This window comes from Leptodactylus fuscus, chromosome 5, assembly GCF_031893055.1.
Source record: "Leptodactylus fuscus isolate aLepFus1 chromosome 5, aLepFus1.hap2, whole genome shotgun sequence".
Taxonomy (NCBI): Eukaryota; Metazoa; Chordata; class Amphibia; order Anura; family Leptodactylidae; genus Leptodactylus; species Leptodactylus fuscus.
The window spans coordinates 10,969,181-10,986,903 of NC_134269.1; the positions used below are offsets into that span (position 1 = coordinate 10,969,181).

At 41.8% G+C, this 17,723-nt stretch overlaps 1 protein-coding gene across 1 annotated transcript; it reads right to left on the reverse strand.

The window, feature by feature from the left end:
- Positions 1–794: 794 nt before the first annotated feature.
- Positions 795–16,388, reverse strand: LOC142204409 (extracellular calcium-sensing receptor-like). Its single transcript, XM_075275721.1, has 7 exons — positions 16,187–16,388; positions 11,169–11,415; positions 6,843–7,134; positions 5,168–5,995; positions 3,682–3,909; positions 3,341–3,464; positions 795–1,702 (listed from the first exon to the last, which is right to left on the reverse strand). Exons 1-7 carry the CDS (start codon positions 16,386–16,388, stop codon positions 795–797), a joined length of 2,829 nt encoding a protein of 942 aa, XP_075131822.1.
- Between the last annotated feature and the right edge of the window lie 1,335 nt (positions 16,389–17,723).

The window sequence follows — 17,723 nt, forward strand, 5'->3', positions numbered from 1 at the left end:
CGGGACAATTCCTGTAACAAATTTCATATTTTATTAGTATATAGATATATTGATACACTAGGCACAAAAATATTAGGCTCAGGTTAAGAACTGGTGGATTTTTGGATTTTTAGGATCATGTATACATGGGAACATATATATGTATAGAGTCCTAAAAATCCTCCAAAACTACTAGCTTGTGGCAGAAAAAAAAATCAATTTTTGGAAGCAATAACGGCATATGCTTTATTACGATTACAATTGTTAACAACATGGTGCCACCACCTAGAGTAAGATAGTCTTGTTACATATCACCTAGAGACAGACAGGCACATAAATACAACCCAAGGTCATCTGATCCTCCACTATATTGTTCTGGCAACCAAGATGTGAGATATTCATCCAAAGTTTTTGGATTTGCTTGAATTGTAGACCAAATTTTCTTTCGAGATGAATAGATTTGCTCTTCCCCAGTGGGGTCACCCCTGACATGTCTTCTTAGGTTCTATACAATCTATATATTACTAATTGTCCATGATATACCTGAATTTTACCTGGATTTATACTGTAATTTTTTGCATTTATTTATTTTATTTTATTTTTATTTTTTAGCCTTGGCTCTATTTTTTTGTGTACTCTAAGGACAGTGAGAAACAAAGTAACATATATATGATATTTGATGTTCTAAAATTCAGAATTTATCTTACAAAAGTCAAAATAGACATTGAGATATTTCAGATAAAATCTGAATTTTAGAACATCAGAACGTATTTTCTACAACAATATACTAGAATTGTGAAGATTTATTCTGTCTATTATCTACTTATAGTTCTGATCATAAGATATTCCTTAGAATTCATCTCTGGTCTGAAGAGTAAAATGAAACATTTTGGAAAAAACATACAGATCAGTAACGCCCAACTAGACCCCAGGATGGCAAATACCTCCATGGCGACTGTATATTTGCCCCGGGCACTAAGAGAGGATGGGATGAAAGATATCCAAACACTAAGAAAGGCCAACATACTAAATGTGATAAACTGGGCTTCATTAAAACTGTCTGGAAGTTTTCTGGCCAAGAAGGCCACTATGAAACTAATGGTGGCCAGAAGAAAGAGATAACCAAGCATGACCCAGAAGGCCATGTGTGACCTGTCATTACAGTCCACAATGATGAGATCTGGTTTATCTTCTGTGTTGTATTGTGGTGATGGAGGAGCCAGTGACGTCCAAGTGATACACAATAGTAATTGTAGAAGGAGACAGATACAAATAATGGAGTAGGAGACTCTTAGGGTTGTCCATTTTCTCAGACTGCTTCCTGGACGAGTGGCCATGAAAGCAAAAACCACCATGATGGTCTTGGCCAGTATACATGCAACGCAGAGAGTGAAGATCAGACCGAAAGACACCTGACGTAGGAGACATTTACCATGATCAGGGTAACCAATAAATCCCAAAGAGCTGAAGAAGCAAAGACTGAGGGACATCAGTAGAAGACAACTAAGGGAGTAATTGCTGGCTTTCACAAGTGGAGTATATTTATGGTGGAGGAAAAATGCCCAGAGAAGAGCTGGCACTATTGAGGATATCACGCTGGTTGCAGCTAAGGAGACTCCTAATATATCTTCATAAGATAGGAACTCAATGGGTTTTGGGAGACACATCGATTTTTCTGGATTTGGCCATTGGTCCCATGGACATCTGAAGCAGTTCAAGGAATCTATAGACAAAAAAAAAACAAAAAACGTTTCTGTTATTTTTATACTGCTTTAAATATATTTCATCATGGCTGATTTTGGGATGTTAGATAAAGCAACAAAGGACAATGGTGAGGGAAAACCCGACTGGTTACTGTGTATGGCCTCAGACATGTAGGATGTATCACTGTAACGTTCAGCTGCTTTTAGGTTGGGCTCATTTAACCTCCATATAACTAGATTTTGATAATTCAACATGTTTGAATTATCAGAGAATAAAAAGGAGCCAAAAAAGTCAATGCAAATATGTAAAAATTACCCAAGTTTTCATCAAAAGGTGAAATATGTGCAGGGTCTTCCTGGGCAGTCTCCTCTTCGGCTTTATAAGGCTGGTTCACTCTTGAGCCATGCTCTCTATCGTTTATATCTACCATGAGACCCGAACAACAGAGAGCCCGCCCACTAAAATGGTAGTTACCTGCAGACCTCGTAGACTATAAAACAGTCTGTGCATGGCTTTTCTACCCACTGATTTTCGGCAGAATCTATGACGGGGTCTCTTATGGACTCTGACGCAAATGTGAACGAAGCCTAAGCTTCATACATATCAGTTTTCTGCTTCTAGTAGCTCTCCACTATCCATTACAACTACGATTGGTTTGTTTACACGTAATTCTGCCAGGAGTAACTGTAAAATACCAAATAATTAAGTAAAGCCCAATTGACCATAATACAGGAGATCCAAGGACAATGGACTGCGAAACCAGATTATGATACTGCTAAAAACCTTACAAACAGAGAAATCTGAGCACATTAAGGAAAGTAACACACTCTCTACAACTAGCATCCCATCAACAATAACACAAGAAGCTAGTCAGAAGTAGATAGAAGTGCATAGACTGTCCTTTTGGAGATTTTTTGGGGAAAACAAAGTGACCAAAATACATTAATTTGCATATTGCTCTCTATATATTTTTTTACGGCGTTCCCCGTACGGGATAAATAGCATTATTTTGGGGTATTGCGGGCTTATACACACATGGGGATACCTAACATGTCTGCTTATTTATTTTTGTTTGCCTTATATATTTTTTGTACATAAAAGTGTTTTTTTTTTTTTACTTTTTATTTATTTTTGTGTCATTTTACAATGTGTTTCTGTGGGGGGTTTTTTCCCCACTTTTTATATGTTCCACAAGGAGATTTGAAACTGGCATTTCAAATTCCCTGTACTGCAGAACATCGCAAAGTAGTTCCTATGGGAACTATGCATAGGCAGTCAGGAGGCCATGGCCCGACCTCCTGGCTGCCATGGCATCCACTCGGAATCCACAATCTCATCGTGGGTGGTCCGGAGAGTGGCAGGGGTGAATCTTGCCTCCAGATCCCCTGGATGCTGTAATCGCTATTGATCACAGCATCCAGGGGGTTAATCCGTCAGAGTCGGAGTATCTTCTGACTCCAGTGGGTGGTCCCAGCCCTGGGTTGTGTAATACAGCTGAGAGCAGTATGTAATGAAGCAGGTCATTACAGCACCATAATAGTACTGAGCTGAGTGTAAGCTATATACATGAGGTGACCTACTATTATAGGGCGTGAAGGTGTTAAGGGAATTTGGCCTCAGGGACACATTCTCTTTTTTAGGAATAGCTGAATATCACCTGTTTGATTTGAGATCTCTCCTTGTAGACACGGGAGACAGTCATAGCAACATGGTGGTTTTCCCTTCAGAACGGCCTTCCTGAATCCCAGGGTACAAGTATTACTACAGCGTGAGGATGGGACCTGGAAATATGAAAAACTTTGTGTTATAACAAAGGCCTCTGCTCCTCATGGTAGGCCTGGAAGCAGTGCAGCAGAAGAGTAAAGCAAGCTAGGAAGGTCATCATTTTCCTTTGCCCATAAGGGTGGCCATTGCTAAACATGTTCCAATTCCAACTACCAAAAGTATCCACAGCCAAATTTTTGAATTATTATCAATAATATTTCTATTTCTTCCCACCTGTTTACTCCCCAGGTTCCACATGATCTGACTTGTGTTCATGGTCAGAGTCTGATGAGGAGGAGCTGTGTTATTGTAGAGGCCTATCTTGACATGTGCCAAGGCTCTGTCGGGCTTCATCTGCCAATTGATGATGTTGTAGACTCCGGGAGCATCTCCATTCTCGTTAAAATAAGGTGCATTGTCCACTTTAATCTTAGGCCGAGCCCTCTGAATATAGTAAGTGAGCTAAAGCGGGAAAGAAGATTTAGTGGAAAAATATCAATAAGGTTAACAAAGAAATATCCTGATTCTGTTGTAGATATTAAAGCAGTATTCTCTGCTTGGCTGTAGAGACGTCATGAATGTAATTGTGCCTCAGCGGTCATGTTGACGTCTTGGCAGAATGTGACTCTATCGTAATGTCATCTGAGTTATGCTACCATCAATTTACTGTAGATTATAATGGTTTGCAGTTGTTGAGTCACAAACATTTGGGGTTCTTCCATAACCCAATATTTTTTGATAATTTTTAAAGAAATCCAAATGGGCTACTATAGGACATTATAGTTTTTGGAGGAGTCACTATTGGACATTATATTGTGCGGAGGGACCACTATGGGACATTATACTGTGCAGAGGGACCACTATAGGACATTATGCTCTGTGGAGGGGCCACTATGGGACATAATACTGTGTGCGGGGGCCACTATGGGACATTATACTGTGCAGAGGGGCCACTATGGGACATTATGCTCTGTGGAGGGGCCACCATGGGACATTATACTGTGCAGAGGGACCACTATGGGACATTATACTGTGCAGAGGGGCCACTATGGGACATTATGCTCTGTGGAGGGGCCACTATGGGACATTATACTGTGCAGAAGGGGCCACTATGGGACATTATGCTCTGTGGAGGGGCCACTATGGGACATAATACTGTGTGCGGGGGCCACTATGGGACATTATACTGTGCAGAGGGGCCACTATGGGACATTATGCTCTGTGGAGGGGCCACTATGGGACATTATACTGTGCAGAGGGACCACTATGGGACATTATACTTTGTTGAGGAGGCACTGGCACTATGATGTCTGACATTACCAAGCTTAAATAGCACATCAGGCACCAAAACTAACTGAGCTTTTTACTCAGGAACGGTGGGGGCTACAGAAAATAAGTAAAAATAAAATAAGTTTCACCACTTTCCAAGAACCATAAATAATTTTTTGTCAACAAGATTGTGTAGGGGCTTATTTTTTTGTGGCAATACCTGACATTTTTATTGATGCCAAGAAATATAATCAATATACTACTACTAATCTAAATTCAGTATAAAATTGGAACTTGACCAAGTTTTTTGTTAAAGTCTGTTCTTCACGACTACTCCATCGTGTGGTTAACTCCATATGTACACATTTTAATTGGTTTTAACATTTTCTTTTCTTACATATCCCAGGCCAGGCCTAGGCACCGCAAATGCAGTATAATATATTATTATTACCTGCCATGGTTTGAAGTTCCCAATATCCACACAGGTCCCATTAGTGAATGGCCCCTCTCCTACTTTGCAGCTCTTCATATCTTCTAAAGCTTTGGATACAAGATGGACTGCAGAATAAATAGCATAAGTCGTCTTCAGGCTGGAGATATAGTTGGAATTGTTCCTGACATCTTCTATACGTTCTGATCCCGTGCATATCTTCACTGGATTCTCCAAAGAAGCCGTTTGGTTCTGAGAAAGAAATTGGCAGGCGAACACTTTCTCCCAATACATCCTGGTCCACCTTGCAGTTCTAGACGTAGATGGATGGATCTTGGCAAGGAACTGACTTAATCCTGGGACAACATAATCTTCAACAAATAATCCAAGACTACCCGATAAAACTAGAAGATAATTTGTAATGGACAATAACGCTGATCTGGACCAACCGGCATTGGCAATAAAGATCTTCCCGGTGATATTCTGCTTCACCAGCTCATTCAAAATAGGAACTAAGTCAGCTTCAATAGAAAAAACAACTATAACTGTAGCTGTGGACTCTTTTATGGCCTGTACTATACGTGGGGCATTGCGATCTGGTTGGCCAAGGATAATATATTCCATGAAGGCCACACAAGCTCCGGCCTTGACTATTTCTTCCTTTATTGGCTGAATTCCCTGAAGGCCGTAATCATTGTCAAGAGCCACAAGACCAATCCAGGTCCAACCAAAGCTGAGAATAAGCTGAGCCAGTGCTTTAGACTGGACCACGTCGCTCGGGATAGTCCTGAAGAAGGATGGAAACATTTTCTTGTTGCTTAAGAGGGAAATACCGGAAGATGAACTGACCTTAAAATATAAAAGAAATGAAATGCATATGTAATATGGTGATATAGAAATGAATACAAATTTTGGGTAGATTTAGGCTGTATTAAAGGTGAGAAACGGTGGTGTGACGGCTGTTTTTGTGTCGTTCATCACTATTCAATAGGTCTATTCACATGTCTGTATTTTTGAGGGACTGTCAAAAAATCGGGGGGGGGGGGGGCGCAACACCAAGCAGACCATAACTTCCGATGGGACTGTTTGTAAGGCGAGTTGAGGGTCAGAATAATCACACAGATAACATAGTCCTGCATTGACAGCATCAGGAGTTTCAAACGTGGTCATGACTCTGCTCCATTCATTTTAATAGAACTGCCGAAAATATAAGAGTGCGGTACTTGGGCTATCTCCAATGGTTCCATTCAAATGAATTGTTGGGGCTCCCCTTTCCCACGACTGTTCCATTTAGAATGGTGAGCAAAACAACCCCATTCTTGTGATCAGGGAAGGTCCCATCAGTTGGATCCAACTTATTTTCTCTCCTTTGGTTAGGGAATAAGTTGCTGATGTAACAGGGTTGGAACTCATCTGTTGTCATTGTGGACCACATAGTCCTCCATATATTGATATACCCATAAACAGGCAGCTAGGTCTCTGCGTACTCCACATATCTTTTGAATTATGATCAGAAGTACCTAGGTGATGCAGAGCCCTACAACTCTGATGAGATGGGTTACTGGACTGGAAAAAATTCAGAGAGTTTGGGGTAATATACAGGGCACTGGCTTCCATCATCCTTAATTTTACTAATTGAAAGGGGTCCTAATGTTATTGACTATGTCATGATGTCCTGTTCTCTAAAGCTTCTTACCTGTGGATATTTGATGGTCCCCAAAACATGAGCCAAGATGATTGAATTGGGTGAAATTGTGGCCCCAAAAGTAACAGTGAAGAGAGGTCTAGAACTACACTGTTTGTCGGTGATTTCTTTCCTAGAGTCAGTCAGGAACTGTAAAGCCCCTTGTAAATCATAGTGAGGTATATTACACGGGTCATACATCTGGAATCCTAAAGTCATGTTCGGTAGAATATTGGGATCTTGGTTGATTTCCTCAATTGAAAACAGGAAAGACTGGATCCGGTGGTAATATTCCAGGCTGAACCTTCAAAACCCAAAAAGTGGAAGAAAAATATTCAACATTTAGTTTGAATTCTTTTATATGACTATTTCTTGTTATTGATTTTTTCACAACTTAGTAGAATTTCAGTTTATAGTCATTGAAGAAGAAAAATTACGACCCCAGCCTCCATTGTGTTACTCTTAGTAAACCTTGTCATGCCCATCCTCCATTGTTATGATCTTGAATAGAGATGAGCGAACAGTGTTCTATCGAACACATGTTCGATCGGATATCAGGGTGTTCGCCATGTTCGAATCGAATCGAACACCGCGTGGTAAAGTGCGCCAAAATTCGATTCCCCTCCCACCTTCCCTGGCGCCTTTTTTGCACCAATAACAGCGCAGGGGAGGTGGGACAGGAACTACGACACCGGGGGCATTGAAAAAAATTGGAAAAAGTCATTGGCTGCCGAAATCAGGTGACCTCCATTTTAGACGAATAGTGGATTTCAAATCCGGGTCATATGAGAATGTGAACTTTGTGACTATGAGACAGGGATAGCTGTACAGGCAGGGATAGCTAGGGATAACCTTTATTTAGGGGGGAATGTTATTAAAAATAACTTTTTGGGGCTCTATCGTGTGTGTAATTGTGATTTTTGTGAGATAAACTTTTTCCCATAGGGATGCATTGGCCAGCGCTGATTGGCCAGAGTACGGAACTCGACCAATCAGCGCTGGCTCTGCTGGAGGAGGCGGAGTCTAAGAGCGCTCCACACCAGTCTCCATTCAGGTCCGACCTTAGACTCCGCCTCCTCCATCAGAGCCAGCGCTGATTGGCCGAATTCCGTACTCTGGCCAATCAGCACTGGCTAATGCATTGTATTGGCGTGATGAAGCAGTGCTGAATGTGTGTGCTTAGCACACACATTCAGCTCTACTTCATCGGGCTAATAGAATGCATTGGCCAATCAGCGCTGGCCAATGCATTCTATTAGCTTGATGAAGCAGAGTGTGCACAAGGGTTCAAGCGCACCCTCGGCTCTGATGTAGCAGAGCCGAGGGTGCGCTTGAACCCTTGTGCAGCCTCGGCTCTGCTACATCAGAGCCGAGGGTGCGCTTGAACCCTTGTGCACACTCTGCTTCATCAAGCTAATAGAATGCATTGGCCAGCGCTGATTGGCCAATGCATTCTATTAGCCCGATGAAGTAGAGCTGAATGTGTGTGCTAAGCACACACATTCAGCTCTACTTCATCGGGCTAATAGAATGCATTGGCCAGCGCTGATTGGCCAGAGTACGGAACTCGACCAATCAGCGCTGGCTCTGCTGGAGGAGGCGGAGTCTAAGATCGCTCCACACCAGTCTCCATTCAGGTCCGACCTTAGACTCCGCCTCCTCCAGCAGAGCCAGCGCTGATTGGCCGAAGGCTGGCCAATGCATTCCTATACGAATGCAGAGACTTAGCAGTGCTGAGTCAGTTTTGCTCAACTACACATCTGATGCACACTCGGCACTGCTACATCAGATGTAGCAATCTGATGTAGCAGAGCCGAGGGTGCACTAGAACCCCTGTGCAAACTCAGTTCACGCTAATAGAATGCATTGGCCAGCGCTGATTGGCCAATGCATTCTATTAGCCCGATGAAGTAGAGCTGAATGTGTGTGCTAAGCACACACATTCAGCACTGCTTCATCACGACAATACAATGCATTAGCCAGTGCTGATTGGCCAGAGTACGGAATTCGGCCAATCAGCGCTGGCTCTGCTGGAGGAGGCGGAGTCTAAGGTCGGACCTGAATGGAGACTGGTGTGGAGCGATCTTAGACTCCGCCTCCTCCAGCAGAGCCAGCGCTGATTGGCCGAATTCCGTACTCTGGCCAATCAGCACTGGCTAATGCATTGTATTGTCGTGATGAAGCAGTGCTGAATGTGTGTGCTTAGCACACACATTCAGCTCTACTTCATCGGGCTAATAGAATGCATTGGCCAATCAGCGCTGGCCAATGCATTCTATTAGCTTGATGAAGCAGAGTGTGCACAAGGGTTCAAGCGCACCCTCGGCTCTGATGTAGCAGAGCCGAGGCTGCACAAGGGTTCAAGCGCACCCTCGGCTCTGCTACATCAGAGCCGAGGGTGCGCTTGAACCCTTGTGCACACTCTGCTTCATCAAGCTAATAGAATGCATTGGCCAGCGCTGATTGGCCAATGCATTCTATTAGCCCGATGAAGTAGAGCTGAATGTGTGTGCTAAGCACACACATTCAGCTCTACTTCATCGGGCTAATAGAATGCATTAGCCAGCGCTGATTGGCCAGAGTACGGAACTCGACCAATCAGCGCTGGCTCTGCTGGAGGAGGCGGAGTCTAAGATCGCTCCACACCAGTCTCCATTCAGGTCCGACCTTAGACTCCGCCTCCTCCAGCAGAGCCAGCGCTGATTGGCCGAATTCCGTACTCTGGCCAATCAGCACTGGCTAATGCATTGTATTGTCGTGATGAAGCAGTGCTGAATGTGTGTGCTTAGCACACACATTCAGCTCTACTTCATCGGGCTAATAGAATGCATTGGCCAATCAGCGCTGGCCAATGCATTCTATTAGCGTGAACTGAGTTTGCACAGGGGTTCTAGTGCACCCTAGGCTCTGCTACATCAGATTGCTACATCTGATGTAGCAGTGCCGAGTGTGCATCAGATGTGTAGTTGAGCAAAACTGACTCAGCACTGCTAAGTCTCTGCATTCGCATAGGAATGCATTGGCCAGCCTTCGGCCAATCAGCGCTGGCTCTGCCGGAGGAGGCGGAGTCTAAGGTCGGACCTGAATGGAGACTGGTGTGGAGCGATCTTAGACTCCGCCTCCTCCAGCAGAGCCAGCGCTGATTGGTCGAGTTCCGTACTCTGGCCAATCAGCACTGGCCAATGCATTTCTATGGGGAAAAGTTAGCTTGCGAAAATCGCAAACTGACAGGGATTTCCATGAAATAAAGTGACTTTTATGCCCCCAGACATGCTTCCCCTGCTGTCCCAGTGTCATTCCAGGGTGTTGGTATCATTTCCTGGGGTGTCATAGTGGACTTGGTGACCCTCCAGACACGAATTTGGGTTTCCCCCTTAACGAGTTTATGTTCCCCATAGACTATAATGGGGTTCGAAACCCATTCGAACACTCGAACAGTGAGCGGCTGTTCGAATCGAATTTCGAACCTCGAACATTTTAGTGTTCGCTCATCTCTAATCTTGAAGCAATAACTTATCCTCTATATCAGGACTAGAGATGGGCGAAACTCACAAGATTTGTTTTGATAAATATTTGCAAGATTTTCCCTTTGGTAAGTTTGGGTCTCCAGTCTCCCTTTCACCCATGTCATGACATAGACATGCCCCACATGATAGGACCTTAGCAGTCACCCCGGGGCATGTAACATTAGCCAACAGGATCGGGTGTAACCCAAAATGAACCTAATCCCTAATGAAGACCAGCCATATGTTGATACCCTGTATCAGGGCTGTGGAGTCAGAATTAGAGTTGCGGAGGTGGGGTCTACCCCCTATTTAAAGCTAAAAAGCAAACAAAGCAATATAAATTTCCCAAATTGGTATAAATAAAGGACAGGGGTCATAAATTTACAATGCACAGACTTCCAACCATCCAAGGAAATCAGAAACGAGATCAAAGAAGCTTAATCAGGCCTAGTACATTGAAGGCGACCTGTGGGGCCTCCCGATGTGGCTGTGACCACTATGACCCCACCGGTGAATGAGTGTAAATTAGCTCCATTCAACAATATGTGGGCAAAGGGTTAAATCCAGCCAAAGATATGGCTATAGATAAAAGCTCAACTACGTTTTATTACATTTTAGTGATATAACTGCAAAATGTTTCTCATAATTTTAATAACATAAGAACTGACTCATGAACCAGTAGGTAGCTTGATCCCAGGCCTCGGTACTCCAAGAAATTAGAAACAATTTTCAGCTTTTTTTATAATATTTCTATGTACATGGAAAGCAACGGGAATGATTTTCCTCTACAATATGTGCACAGCGTATCAACAACAATCTAAGACGGACTTACAATGTGCAGTTGGTCTTGGGAGGTCGGATGTTGAAGGTAAGTTTTTGGTAGATCTTGTCAGTATTGACAGGTAATAAACCTCCAATCATAATATCTCCAGATTGTCTTATCCCTTCCAGGTCGGACGTAGGTGGCAATTTACACATCTGAGCCATGGAGTGAAAAACTATCATTGGGTGTAAGAGAAGGATCTCGATAAATTCCATATACGTACGAACCATGTTATAGTCGTCATCAATTGGTTTAGCTGTAAGTAGAAAATGTATTGTAAAAAATTTGTAGAAATGTTATCTTTATCACTATAATAAATTGGAATATGAAAATTATATTTCTAAAAAAATAAGAACTAAAAATACAACAATAAACAACTAACATTGGGTGTTATATTTGAAGAAGTTTTAATAGCCAAAATCAAAATTTAGTTACAGAAAATATATTCAATTTCATTTTTAATTTATATAATTGTGCGTTAAAAAAGTCAATACTGTAGTACAAAATTTTACCAAAAGTAAAACTTAAGTGGAAACTATGTAAGTGATTTGTAATTTTTTGATCTAATGTAAACTTACAATGTTGTGTGATAGTACTCAGTGGCTTTAGCTAGCATCTCTTCTCAGTCTGGGGTCACTGGGAGTGGGCTTGGCAGTAGTTGCCTTGGTGGTTGGGTGGAACAGCAACACACAGGGTTTAGTTGGTTTCTGGCTAGTCCAGGAGTTCTGGCTAGCCAGTTAGTTTATTTGGGTGGCTGCTCTGACTGCACAGGACTCTGTGATTGGTAACAGAGCAAACCTGGTAGTTTAATTTAGCTGGCAGTGACACCAACTATCAGACGGTGTTCACACTAGGTGTTGGCAGTTCAGAAGCCCAGAGGGCTCCGCAGGGTTTTCACTTGTTTAGTTTTTTTTTAATAAACCCTGCTGACCATAACACAATGTATTTTTTTCCCCTATCAGTATGTCTTTGGAGTATGGGAGGAAATCCACGCAAGGACGGGGAGACCATACAAACTCCTTGCAGATGTTGTTCCTGGTGGGATTTGAATCCAGGACTCACCACGGAGCCACCATGTTGCCTCTTAATTTTGGAATTTTTTGTGGACTTACAGTGTAGTTAAAATGATAAAAAATAGAACAGGAAATTTGTATGTGTTAAAAGGACATCAAAACGGCGCCATAAAACTTATTTCTGTACTATGATTTTGCTTTTAATTTTTAGATTTATTACAAATGTTAGTCTTATTTAGTCTCACCCCTTTCTCATGTTTTCGAATGTTTATAAAATCAGATTTTAAGTTGAAAGATGTAGAATTTATCAGGAAAAATTTCTAGTATATTAATTTTAACTTTATCACTATAATAAAGAAATTAGCATCTGAATTATTTCAAAAATATTAAAAAATATTAAAAATATTACATTTATTAAAAAATCAGAACTAAAATTTCAGAAATAAAATCATTCGGTTTTATGTATTGATCAGTAATTGGATTAAGATGTTAACAATTTATTACGATCCACATCTGTGTCAGAGAATTACATCTACACCAGCTATGACCTGATATAGAGGAAGAGAGTAGTCACCCATTTTTGCACAAAAATTTGTAAATTTTTGAAGATGTTATAGTTGAAATTAAAGGCTTCATACGTTCCTCCTGACATTTTGATTTACTCTAATTTGCAAATAAGTTGAATATTTTTCTATTTATGGACTAGAATGTTCCATAGGTGACTTGTAATAATAGAAATACATTTATGATCTCACTAATACAGTCTGTGTATGTAAGTATTTGTATCATGGACTTCCTAAGAATATATTGTATATCTTCTACTTACAATTCCCCGGGTACTTCAGACTTCACCAGTATCGGTTTATCCAATGTGTAATAGTCTGAAGTGTCTTATATACTGGAGAACACTCATATCTGTAGCCCCATAAGGGCACAGTGTGAATAATTTCTTACGCTGATAATTATGGCAATGGAATTGTAGACATTTCCCTGGGTGACAATTAGGTGACACAAGAGCAGATGTTACTTCTCCTCTCTAGTCCTTGCGTACTTTACAAACTAAAATTCATAAAATAATATAAAAAAATTTTTAAAAAAATTCTGTATTAATCAAATGTATAATTTTTAAAAACACAAAAAAATTTAAGTAAATTTCAATAATATACTTTGATATTCACCCCAGTTTAGAATTATTTGGAACAACTAGACTATGAAAACAATTTTATACATATACAGTCCCATGAAAAAGTTTGGGCACCCCTATTAATCTTAATCATTTTTAGTTCTAAATATTTTGGTGTTTGCAACAGCCATTTCAGTTTGATATATCTAATAACTGATGGACACAGTAATATTTCAGGATTGAAATAAGGTTTATTGTACTAACAGAAAATGCGCAATATGCATTAAACCAAAATTTGACCGGTGCAAAAATATGGGCACCTCAACAGAAAAGTGACATTAATATTTAGTACATCCTCCTTTTGCAAAGATAACAGCCTCTAGTCGCTTCCTGTAGCTTTTAATCAGTTCCTGGATCCTGGATGAAGGGATTTTGGACCATTTCTTTCTACAAAACAATTCAAGTTCAGTTAAGTTTGATGGTCGCCGAACATGGACAGCCCGCTCTCAAATGATCTGAAAACAAAGATTGTTCAACATAGTTGTTCAGGGGAAGGATACAAAACGTTGTCTCAGAGATTTAACCTGTCAGTTTCCACTGTGAGGAACATAGTAAGGAAATGGAAGACCACAGGGACAGTTCTTGTTAAGCCCAGAAGTGGCAGGCCAAGAAAAATATCAGAAAGGCAGAGAAGAAGAATGGTGAGAACAGTCAAGGACAATCCACAGACCACCTCCAAAGAGCTGCAGCATCATCTTGCTGCAGATGGTGTCACTGTGCATCGGTCAACTATACAGCGCACTTTGCACAAATAGAAGCTGTATGGGAGAGTGATGAGAAAGAAGCCGTTTCTGCACGTACGCCACAAATAGAGTTGCCTGAGGTATGCAAAAGCACATTTGGACAAGGCAGCTTCATTTTGGAAACAAAAATTGAGTTGTTTGGTTATAAAAAAAGGCGTTATGCATGGCGTCCAAAAAGAAACAGCATTCCAAGAAAAACACATGCTACCCACTGTAAAATTTGGTGGAGGTTCCATCATGCTTTGGGGCTGTGTGGCCAATGCCGGCATCGGGAATCTTGTTAAAGTTGAGAGTCGCATGGATTCCACTCAGTATCAGCAGATTCTTGAGAATAATGTTCAAGAATCAGTGACGAAGTTGAAGTTACGCCGGGGATGGATATTTCAGCAAGACAATGATCCAAAACACCGCTCCAAATCCTCAGGCATTCATGCAGAGGAACAATTACAATGTTCTGGAATGGCCATCCCAGTCCCTAGACCTGAATATCATTGAACATCTGTGGGATGATTTGAAGCGGGCTGTCCATGCTCGGCGACCATCTAACTTAACTGAACTTGAATTGTTTGTCCAAAATACCTTTATCCAGGATCCAGGAACTGATTAAAAGCTACAGGAAGCGACTAGAGGCTGTTATCTTTGCAAAAGGAGGATCTACTAAATATTAATGTCACTTTTCTGTTGAGGTGCCCATACTTTTGCACCGGTCAAATTTTGGTTTAATGCATATTGCACATTTTCTGTTAGTACAATAAACCTCATTTCAATCCTGAAATATTACTGTGTCCATCAGTTATTAGATATATCAAACTGAAATGGCTGTTGCAAATACCAAAATATTTAGAACTAAAAATGATTAAGATTAATAGGGGTGCCCAAACTTTTTCATAGGACTGTATACCTCCATTGACAGCACCGTGCCTCCTAAAGCTTATACTGCCCTATACTGTGCATCTTAAAATATTGATGTCTCGTACTGTTCCCTGTACTGTATATATAATATTGTCCCACACAGTGCCAATAATAGTGCCAAACACACTGATCCATGAAAATAATAGTGCCATACACTACATCCTCTTAGGCTGAGTTCACATGGAGTTTTTTGGTCAGGATTTTGAGGCCGACTTCTTTTTTCCAGGAGCCGTTTGTTCTGGCTCCCGGAAAAAAGAATGGACATGCTCATTCTTCAGGCGGATTGCGCCTCATGAATCCCACTGAAGACACTCCCGACTAGGCCCATTCATTTGGGCTTAATTCGGATCGCAGTGCGGCAAATTCCTGTCCAAAATACTCTGTGTGAACCCGGCCTTAAGGAGTTTTTCTGGCCCCAAACATTCTATTTTATATTAGTGACCTTGTTCCTTATTATCCAATCATTGGAGGTGTAAAAGCCAGACCCCAAACTTGTCCTATGGATAGGTCATTAGTAGAGATGAGCGAACAGTAAAATATTCGATATTTGATATTCTTTTTGAATAGCCGCTCAATATTCGACTATTCAAACGAATATCGAACCCCATTATGGTCTATGGGGAAAAATGCTTAGTTTCAGGGGATCCCACCATACGACTCAGGAGAGTCACCAAGTCCACTATCACACCCCAGGAAATGATGCCAACACCTCTGGAATGCAACTGGGACAGCAGCGGAAGCATGTCTGGGGGCATCTAACAAGGCCAAGTCACTTTATTATGTCGGGATCCCTGTCAGCTTGCGATATGCGGGAACTGACTTTTTCCCATAGGAATGCATTGACCAGCGTTGATTGGCCGAATGCCATACAGAGTACAGCATTCGGCCAATCAACGCTGGTTCTGCCGGAGGCTCGTCTGTGTGTAGGCGGAATCTAATATCGGACCAGAATGGAGACTGCTGTGGACCGATCTTAGACTCCACCTCCACCGGCAGAACCAGCGTTGATTGGCCGAATGCTGTACTCTGTATGGCATTTGGCCAATCAATGCTGGTTAATGCATTCCTATGCCGAGATGTAGCAGAGCTGGCCGTGCACTCAGCCCGTTTACTCCAAAGATGCAGTCAAGCTCAGCGCACGACCAGCACTGCTACATCAGAGATAGGCCAACATACTAAATGTGATAAACTGGGTTTCATTAAAACTGTCTGGAAGTTTTCTGGCCAAGAAGGCCACTATGAAACTAATGGTGGCCAGAAGAAAGAGATAACCAAGCATGACCCAGAAGGCCATGTGTGACCTGTCATTACAGTCCACAATGATGAGATCTGGTTTATCTTCTGTGTTGTATTGTGGTGATGGAGGAGCCAGTGACATCCAAGTGATACACAATAGTAATTGTAGAAGGAGACAGATACAAATAATGGAGTAGGAGACTCTTAGGGTTGTCCATTTTCTCAGGCTGCTTCCTGGTTGAGTGGCCATGAAAGCAAAAACCACCATGATGGTTTTGGCCAAAATACATGCAACGCAGAGAGTGAAGGCCAGACCGAAAGACGCCTGACGTAGGAGACATTTACCTTGATCAGGGTAACCAATAAGTCCCAAAGAGCTGAAGAAGCAAAGACTGAGGGACATCAGTAGAAGACAACTAAGGGAGTAATTGCTGGCTTTCACAAGTGGTGTATTGTTATGGTGGAAGAATAAAACCCAAATAAGTGTTGGGACAATTGAGGACATCAGGCTGGTTGCTGCTAAAGAAGATCCTACTATATCCTCATAAGACAGGAAGTCAATGGCTTTTAAAAGACATCTCAATTTTTCATGATTTGGCCATTGGTCTCATGGACATCTGAAGCAGTTCTAAAATATAATTTTATTTTTTTATAGTTTAATATATTGGCTTAGGAGTCAACAAGAATGCAGCATTGAAAACATATTTTTGTACGAAAACGTCAATGCAAAAATGTAATAGAATATATACAAGAACTATAGTGATAGGTCAACAATTGCAGATGGTCAACTTATTTCAGATGGAAGATAACTGAAGACAGGGTACATATCAGACATTTGAAGCATCATAGGGGGGAATTACACAATTCTGCTCACCTTTTGGAGTTGTAACATGGACAACTCCTTTGACTGGTTATCAGGGATCATATTACCCGGGTAGCTTTTATTGCTGCCATAGATCTTCCTAGCTTCCTGTTGAACTCTGCTGGTTAGAGTCTCAATCCACCCTGATTCCCCCCAACTCTGCTGGTTAGAGTCTCAATCCACCATAGTGCTTTACAGTCACAAGGGCATTTCTGACAGTCAGTCAGGAACGTCCTTCTCCACAGCAGCACCTATATCGCTGTACAGTGTGAGCGGGGAGGAACGCCCCCTCCCTCTGCTCACAGTGCTCATCCATAGACGAGTATTATCAGGAGGGGAGGGGGGCGTTTCTCCCCTCTCACACTGTAAAGCATTATAGGGGCTGCTGTGGAGAAGGACGTTTCTTACTGACTGTCAGAAACGCCCTTCTGACTGTAAAGCGCTACAGTACTGGGACCCATAGCACTTTACCCAGGGCACAGTACTGTAGCGCTTTACTGAATTCAGCGCACTGTCGGCTTTCCAGCAGTATATAGAACTGCTTGTGCCCGATCTGATGAAAGGTCCTCTTTAAGAGCATTGTCTTTGTTAAAAGGGAACCACCATGTCACTACC

What these genes read in the sequence shown, in the direction of transcription:
- LOC142204409 (XM_075275721.1), bottom strand. Translation starts at nt 16,388, where the DNA reads ATGTCACTGGCTCCTCCATCACCACAATACAACACAGAAGATAAACCA. An exon ending in GGACCATCAAATATCCACAG is followed by an intron (nt 5,996 to 6,842) that starts GTAAGAAGCTTT and finishes TTATATTTTAAG; the next exon opens with GTCAGTTCATCTTCCGGTAT. An exon ending in AGAGATCTCAAATCAAACAG is followed by an intron (nt 1,703 to 3,340) that starts GTGATATTCAGC and finishes TTTTGTCTATAG; the next exon opens with ATTCCTTGAACTGCTTCAGA.